Source organism: Gracilinanus agilis, chromosome 5 (assembly GCF_016433145.1).
Source record: "Gracilinanus agilis isolate LMUSP501 chromosome 5, AgileGrace, whole genome shotgun sequence".
NCBI classification, from domain to species: domain Eukaryota; kingdom Metazoa; phylum Chordata; class Mammalia; order Didelphimorphia; family Didelphidae; genus Gracilinanus; species Gracilinanus agilis.
Window position 1 is genome coordinate 81,135,560 of NC_058134.1, and position 8,350 is coordinate 81,143,909.

Sequence of the window (8,350 nt, forward strand, 5' to 3'; positions counted from 1 at the left end):
TTTGGCATATAAACTGTGACTATCTTCATGGAGGTCTTTTTGCACACACTGTGAGCATTGACTAAGGAGGCAGTTAGGTGGCTTATTGGATACAGTGGTGGGCCTGGAGTCAGGAAAAGCTAAATTTAAATCTGGCCTCAGACACTTATTAGCTTTGTGACCCTGTGCAAGGCACTAGACCTCTGCTTTAATCCACTGAAGAAGGAAATGGCAAACCACTCCAGTATCTCTGCCAAGAAAACCATGGGCAGTATGGTCCATAAAGTCCTGAAGAGTCAGACAACTAAACAACTGGACATCAGCAATGTGCACTGCTTGTGAGATGACCAAACATCCCCTTGAGAATGTTTCTTGTCTTAGAAATGTGATTAAAAACTAACTTCAATCAACTCTTATTTTCTTCTCCATGGGAACCTATGAAACATCCTTCCAATATGAAACAACTTGCTTTGGTGGCTAGTTTTGTTTACATTTTATTTGCTTATGTTTTTTGTTTATATTTAATTTATTTCTATTCGTTGATGGTTCTTGTTTGCTTATATTTTGTTTTGTTAATATGACTATTCTTTTGGCAATATGCCTATTTATTGATCTCTCACTAGAAAAGTCATTTAAAGTACTAAATGATTGGTAGTGTTTATAGATGATCTTTTTTTTTTTTTAAACCCTTAACTTCTGTGTATTGGCTCCTTGGTGGAAGAGTGGTAAGGGTAGGCAATGGGGGTCAAGTGACTTGCCCAGGGTCACACAGCTGAGAAGTGTCTGAGGCTGTATTTGAACCTAGGACCTCCTGTCTCTAGGCCTGACTCTCAATCTACTGAGCTACCCAGCTGCCCCCCTTATAGATGATCTTAAAACTATAATTCTTAAGGGATTCTGCCCCCTTTGCTAGTACTTTGCCACAGCATAAGTAGAAGGGCATGCACAGGATTGAGGGTCATTTTATACATTTGTCTTTGTTTCATGGGTTTCCATGGCTTAAGAATTCATGTTGCCAAATGACCAGCCTCCTGGTGAGAAGCCCGTCCACACGTTGGCTAAATTAATCCTCAGAAAACAGTCTTGAACAAGTACTGTTTGCAAAACCTTTCCATCATGATCAAATCTATCAGGGCTTATATTTTGCTAGCATTCAAGAACCTGAGGTCACCTCCACATCCAATGATGATGCAATAAAATAGCACTTAGTAGAAGCTAGACCTTAGATGATCGAATAATAAACTCTATGCAACTACTGGCATTTAAAAAGTTGTCTTTCCAAGAGTTTAAAGCTCAAATCCCAGGAAATAACCCTTTAGTACCTGAGCACCAGGCCGCGCTGTACGCTGGTCTTCATTTTCCCTGTCAAATGCCTCACGTTAGCCTAGAAATGGGGAAAAATTATCTCTCATTAGAAATGCTTAACTAATGTACCATCAAGTAAATAATTACTTAATTTCTGTAGTCAAAGTCAGTGCTGAAAGAAGAAAACAATGATATGGCACATTCGTTTACTTAATAATTTATACACTTAAAACATACTTAGTTCATTTGTCATTTATCTTTCTGCCTATCTGTCAAAAGACTGTTTCAAAGCTCGCTGAGTGCAGTGAATAGGTTAATCTACTTATGGTATGGCTCCATTTGTAACTGCCTAATTAATACATGACTTCTGATAGTGACAACTGTTATCCCCTGATTCGTTATGGCTAAATCAAATTGGACTATCATATTCTCTACCACTTTGGATGATTTTATACCACGTGTACACTTCTATGCATCTCTCAAGCTAAACTTAAAAGCAAAAAACAATTCATATATTTAGTAAATGTTTTCTGCATATCTATATTTCTGTTCCTGAAATCTTATTCTTCATTTATCTTGCATGTTTTACCTTGTAAAACAAGGCAAATTTTATACCAGTAATGGTGTTTTTACACCAGTAATGGGTGTTATCAGTCAGACTTAGAGCTGGATCTTGGACCTGGGAGCGTCCAGTTCAGTGGATGCTTTTATAAAACAAATGAGCCAAAGGAGATTGTCACTTCTTCAGAGTAATAGGTAGACAGTATAAGATTGGGCATATGAATCCACATCCTGATTCCAAATCTGCAATTCTTTCCTTTGTTTTACAAATATGATTTTTATCAAGAAGCATAATCGGCCACTACCTTGTATTAAACCAACATGGTTAACTGTAGTATAAGTGTTTGTTTTATATAATTGAAACAAAATTTCTCCTATTCATTTTTTCTTCCCAACATATTTTTATTCTGGCATAATTACATCTTAAAGCTACCTTGTTTCCTTTATGCATGGACTTTATGTAAGTTTCTTCATATAAAAATAAATAATTAAAATTGTCTTTTTATGGACATTTTTGGCAGCAAAGAGAGGATTCTCTATTTTGAAAACTCATTCTGTGCAGATTAAAGTATGAGTTTGTTTATATATCCACCTCTATTCCAAATATTTAATTCTATGTTCACGAGGATTTAAAAATATGGAGACGATAAATCCATTTGTTCTGATGGCTCTCAAAGTCAATACTACAGAGTTTAGTAATGTATATATAATCAGAACTATTCTTTCCTACTTTTTTTTACAGACTCCTGAAGCATAAATAGCCTGATTATCAGAGAAAAAGTACTAATTCGAGCTTTAGTTTCTGAGTTGGTGAGTAAATTCATCTCTCAAGTACCTAACATGAGATTCATCAGAAGAACAGACTATACAACTATATTCCATATCTCTAGTTGGGCTACCAAGTTGAGAATTTGAACTAAAGAATATATTCCTTGCCATCCATCTTTCCCACATTGTCAATATGACACTATATTTGGTTTAATAAAGACCAAGGGCAAATAGATTTATTTGGCATGAATACTACTTAACCTGAATTCAGCATCTATTTAACACCCTATGCTCTGGGAACACATGAATTAAATGATTATTTATTATACTATTAGTTATGTACTACCCAAGTTTTAGTTTAGAAGAGATGAGGTAGAAAGTGGAGAAGGAGGAAGGCTACATTATATACCTAATTCACGACTATATTATTATGTTAAACAGAGTATTATTATGACATTTCAAAATTTATTTTGCGCCTCCTGGGTGCTTTTTATTTCTCAATGGAGCCTTCCTCTCTCTACTTCTGTTGTCCTTCTCTTCCTCTGTAGTGACTGAGGCAATTATCTGATGGGTATAATGGTTGAGAGACTCATCAGAATCCAGCGGTGGTTATTTAGAGACTGACCTAACGTCATCTCAGGAGAAATGGCCTTCGTTCCACTGAAGACCTGATACTCTTGCTATAAGAGGGAGAAAAAAAATAGTCCTTCTGTGTCAGATGCAGCGAACCAGCAGAGGGCACTTCCTGGCTTTCCTGTTACTCAAGGGTATAGACTAGGAGAGTTACAGATTTGAGCAGTTTTTCACTCGAAATAGACCAAGCGCTTCCCGGGTCCTTCTCTGGAAGGAGGGGGGTTCTGAAGAGCTTTACTTCTTCCTCCTGCCATACTCTCCTCCTCTCTCCCAGTATCAAGTACACGCATCACACACACAAAAAACACATGAAATAAAAGAAGTCCTTGTGGCTTAAAACGGCTACAAACCTGTAGTTCTCGGATGTCAAATTTTTCTTCAAAAATATATGCAACATCAGCCCCCGCAGAGAGGCCCCCCATGCTGGCCAGGTAGCCGCAGTAGCCGCCCATCGTCTCGATGATGAAGACTCTCCTCTTGGTCCCACTCGCCGACTGCTTGATTCGATCACAGGTCTGGTCACAGGATGAGGAATTAATTAGGGTTTCTGAGCAAGTTGCTTTAAGGAATTATATGTAGCAATATCCAGGTTGTTAGCCCCTTAGATTTTTAAAAATGTTTTAACTTAACAATCTACGCTCTTAAAAGGAAAGTGAATAGCTAGGTGGGCCATTGATAAGGCATAAGTTCTTCCTCCCAGAACTGCCTTACTTTCCCTGCAGCTCTTTATAATTTCAGTGCTGAGCCTGCAGTTTATAAGTAACCAATAAGAAAAAGAGGACTTACCATTTGTGTTAATATGAGTAAGCAGTTGGGGTCATTCCTATTATTCATAGTAAAATGTTGAACATAAAAAAAAAACTTATTATTTGACCAGATTTTGTTATTTTCATTTCCTTATTTGTACCTTCACCAAAGTGGAAAATGAAAATACAATAAAGATGAAAATTCAACCCAATTGTTTTTTCTTCTTCCCCCTTCTAGCAATTTTGGAAAAGTATATTTTAATGGGCTAGATTGAACACGCTGACTAACAAAAAATTAAGATATTGTTGTCAAAGACATTATGTTGTATAGTGATTTATACATACACGTAATTGGCATAATTATCACTGACATGGATTTTCTGCTCCTAGTTAATGTGGTGTTTGGCTGAAGAAATCTGACACACACACACCCCCTCCCCGAAAGCTGGCAGCTCTGGCCAGAGCAGAGCAGGGTCCTCACGGCCGAGCTGTGACCCACCTCTGAAACATGTTCTCTATCTAGTCGGGCTAATGGTCAAACAGCGTACCCCTTCGCAGCACGAATGATTAATACAACTGCCAGACAAAGAAGCCACCATGAGAGATTCTATAAGAGCCAAAGAGTCATAGAGAGAAGAAGCTTAAGGACCATTTAATACAACTTTCTCATTTGTAGATGAAACAGGCCCAGAGAAATGAAGCATCACACAATAGCTAAAGCCAGAACTGTCACCAAGCCTGTTGCCTCTTCATCAAGCGCTCTTTCTATCGTACTACTACATTCTATTATTCTTTCAAAATATTTTTGTAAAACTCTGTCCAGGCTGCCTTCTCGGCTTCCTAATCATAAACTTAGAACATAAAGGTTAGAACAAAATAACTTCAATGAATTAAGCTGACTGCCAGAGATCCTAGTGTGGGCTATGCCTAGCTGGGCGTACAAAGGATAATTTGCTCTTTTTTCTCCTTGACCTTCAAACTTTTTCAATAAACATTTATTGCTAAACATGGGCAGGAGCTAGGATTGAGCCTGGATGAGACACAAGCTCCCTGGGCCTCTGTTTAACTAGATGTCATCAAATGTCCCTTCTTGCCCACATGTTTCTGAATAAAGCCAAAGCCCACAATCTACAGGAACCAAAAACCCAACAGATCTGATGACAGACAACCAACCAGCACTCAGAGAGTTCTCAAGAGGGCTTTCAAATTTGCAAGAAATACAAAGAAAACTGCTCAGAAATAATCTCCTGGGGCAGCACAGTACTCCTGATGGAACCCAAAGAAACTAAATCAGGAAAACGGTGACCCTGTTATTGCTTCATGCTTCCAGTTACCATTCTCCTATCTGTGGGATAGATCCCTAGTAGCAAAAGTCTTCTGAACTACCCATGAGCTGCCTGATGGCTACCATATTGGTGCTCTCTAGAGAAACCAGGACCACACCTATGGAAACTAGAAACATGAACATTTGGGTGAGGGGGGAAAACCAAGAAACTTATTTGTCATTCTCTGTGGGATTCCATGTTCCTGTACCATGCACAGTGTCTACGATCTTACCCCACCGTGAAATGGATTTGCTGATAAGCTGCTCACCCAGGATGAGGATGGAGCCCAACAGCATGACACAAATGTGCCTATTGATGGCCTGATGACTTATCTCCAAGGAGAGGGCCACTGTTCTCAAAGCTTTTTGTCACCTCGCTACTATATCCAATCCAATGCACTTAGAACACCTTCCTCTGCAATAAGAATGGACTTGTATAATTATTAAAGGCAGAGCCTTCCTGCAAGGGACCACTCCTCTATTCCTTCTCCACCCCCCAGCCAGGAAAACTAGCTGCACCATTAGGTGTACTTCAGATATTTAAATACCTTTTGTGGATAATCATCACCCTCTTTTTACTTAAGTAACAAAAAAATGTTAATTTATGTGTCTATATCAAACTTATTTATCTATTTATTATAATTATATATGTATTTTAAATAAGGCAACTTTATCATAAGACAACTCTAAAAATATCATCTTGAAAAAGTATTCTTGATATAGCTAGAAGTGGTATAATACCAGCTACTGGAGAAAGGGAAGGGAAAAGAGCAAATTTACTTTGCCAAAGTTGATAAATATTTAATGTTATCTTCTCATCCACCTTTGGTTTCAGGTAAGGTTTTAAGGTTTGCCATGGCAGGGTAGCTGGGTGACCCAGTGGATGGAGAGCCAGGCCTAGAGTAGGAAGGTCTTGGGTACAAATCAGACTTCAGATACTTCCTAGCTATGTGACCCTGGACAAGTCACTTAACCCTCATTGCCTAACCCTTACCACTCTTCTGCCTTGGGACCAATACACAGTATTGATCTTTAGATGGAAGGTTTAAAAAAAAAAAAAAAAAAGGATGGACATGGCTAATGTTAGAATTTGTTTTGCTGGACTTTGAAGATATGTATTGAAGGTATTGGCTTATTATATTTTTCTTTTGTTAAAAAAGCAATAATACTAAAGAAAAGGGAAAATAATGAGGAGAGATTAATTTCAAAAACCATTACCTGAAAAATAATACAAAAAAATATTTAAATAAAATCTAAGGCTCTAAGACTGATTAACTTGTTATTCTTAATGTAGTAGATCTTCTCTTACCTCCACAAGAGCATTCAGGCCAGTGTCACAACCAATACTTAAGTCTGAGCCTGGCACATTATTGCTAATAGTAGCAGGCAAAACGCATATTGGGATGCAAAACTCCTCATGTTGGGACCGTGCCTCTAATAAGTTAATACAACCCTGAAAAGCCTGGAGTAGCAGTACAAATAGAAATAGCATTATCAATCCATACCATGCATTTCATACTTATCAGTCAATAGAGGGTTGGATGGTGGTGGTTCATTGCATGTGTGGAGGAGGACTGGCTTTTTCCAGTGGCAAACTCATTTGTGGATCAAAATGAAATCTGAGAAAGAGCAGGAAGCATGAGGGGAAAGTAAAGCAGCAAAAAAAAATCTACAACAATGCACTGGGATCACACTGGCATTATCTTATTTCTGAAAAGCAGGAAGTTAGTGTGAATCAGTGAATCTGAGAGAGAAAGCATGCAGAAAATAGATGGAGAGACAGGCAGAGCCAGAAATATGAGTGATAGAGCAGCAGTTAGTATGGCTGTATTATTAGAAGTTGAATTAGTAATGTGAGTCTGTGTCAGATTAAACCTTGTGAAAATTAGCAAGACTAAAAGTTTAATGAATATTTAAAATAAAATACCATTCCTCTTGCTGCTTCAGGGTGAAGTAAATTATCAATACCAAACAATAGACCTATCAGCATCACTGCAAAAGAGGCCAAGAAGAATGGAATGAAATTGGCTCAGCCCCAGACATTCAGACATACAGCCATGCAAAAAGTTAGCCACGTTTCCAACTCCATCATGTCAAAATGTAAGTGATTTAAAACATTATAATGCAAAATGATTATTTTTATTACACCAAGTTTAAGTTTTTGCATAAAACCAATGCTGCCAAGATTAGAAAGAATGCAGAAAATGAGAGGAGGGCATTTTATAGAAGTTCCTTTCAGAAAAATCTCATTTCTCAAATATATAAAGAACTGATTTAAATTTAGAAGTATATACCACAGACTTATTAGATTGGCTAATATAACAGAAAAGGAAAATGACAAATATTGGAGGGGATATGGGAAAACTGGGACACTGATGTACTGTTGGTAGAGTTGTGAACTGATCCAATCATTCTGGAGAGTGATTTGGAACTATGCTCAAAGGGTTGTAAAACTGTGCATACCCTTTGACCTACCAATACCACTACTAGGTTTGTATCCAAGAGATTTTTTAGAGAGGGAAAGAATATATATACATATATGTGTGTGTGTGTGTGTGTGTGTGTGTGTACACACACACACACACACACACACACACACACACTGAAGCTCTTTTTGTCATGGCAAAGAATTGAAGATTGAGAGGATGTCCTTCAATTGGGGAATAGCTAAACAATTTATGGTATATGCTTGTGATGGAATACTGTTGTGCTATAGGAAATTACTCTGAACAAGGTGCTTTTAGAAAAACCTGGAAAGGGGGCAGCTGGGTAGCTCAGTGGGTTGAGAGCCAGGTCAAGAGATGGGAGGTCCTGGGCTCAAATCTGGCCTCAGTCACTTCCCAGCTGTGTGACTCTGGGCAAGTCACTTGACCCCCATTGCCTAGACTTACCACTCTTCTGCCTTGGAAGCAATATATAGTATTGATTCCAATACAGAAGGTAAGGGGAAAGAAAGAAAGAAAGAGAGAGAGAAAGAAAGAAAGAAAGAAAGAAAGAAAGAAAGAAAGAAAGAAAGAAAGAAAGAAAGAAAGAA

The 8,350-nt window shown here is 38.0% G+C and overlaps 2 protein-coding genes across 2 annotated transcripts in view; one reads left to right on the forward strand and one right to left on the reverse strand.

Moving 5' to 3' along the window:
- Positions 1 to 7,675, forward strand: part of PITRM1 (pitrilysin metallopeptidase 1) — a 64,205-nt gene extending 56,530 nt beyond the window's left edge. The window contains exons 27-28 of the transcript XR_006506377.1: positions 2,588 to 2,655; positions 7,264 to 7,675. The gene's annotated coding sequence lies outside the window, so the exon portion shown is untranslated. The remainder of the gene's footprint in view (positions 1 to 2,587; positions 2,656 to 7,263) is intronic.
- LOC123249362 (phosphofructokinase, platelet) overlaps positions 1 to 8,350 on the reverse strand; it is an 87,282-nt gene that overhangs the window by 9,721 nt on the left and 69,211 nt on the right. The window contains exons 17-18 of the mRNA XM_044678365.1: positions 3,597 to 3,761; positions 1,302 to 1,363 (exon numbers count right to left, since the gene is read on the reverse strand). Of these exons, the coding sequence (XP_044534300.1) occupies positions 1,302 to 1,363; positions 3,597 to 3,761 (227 nt within the window). The remainder of the gene's footprint in view (positions 1 to 1,301; positions 1,364 to 3,596; positions 3,762 to 8,350) is intronic.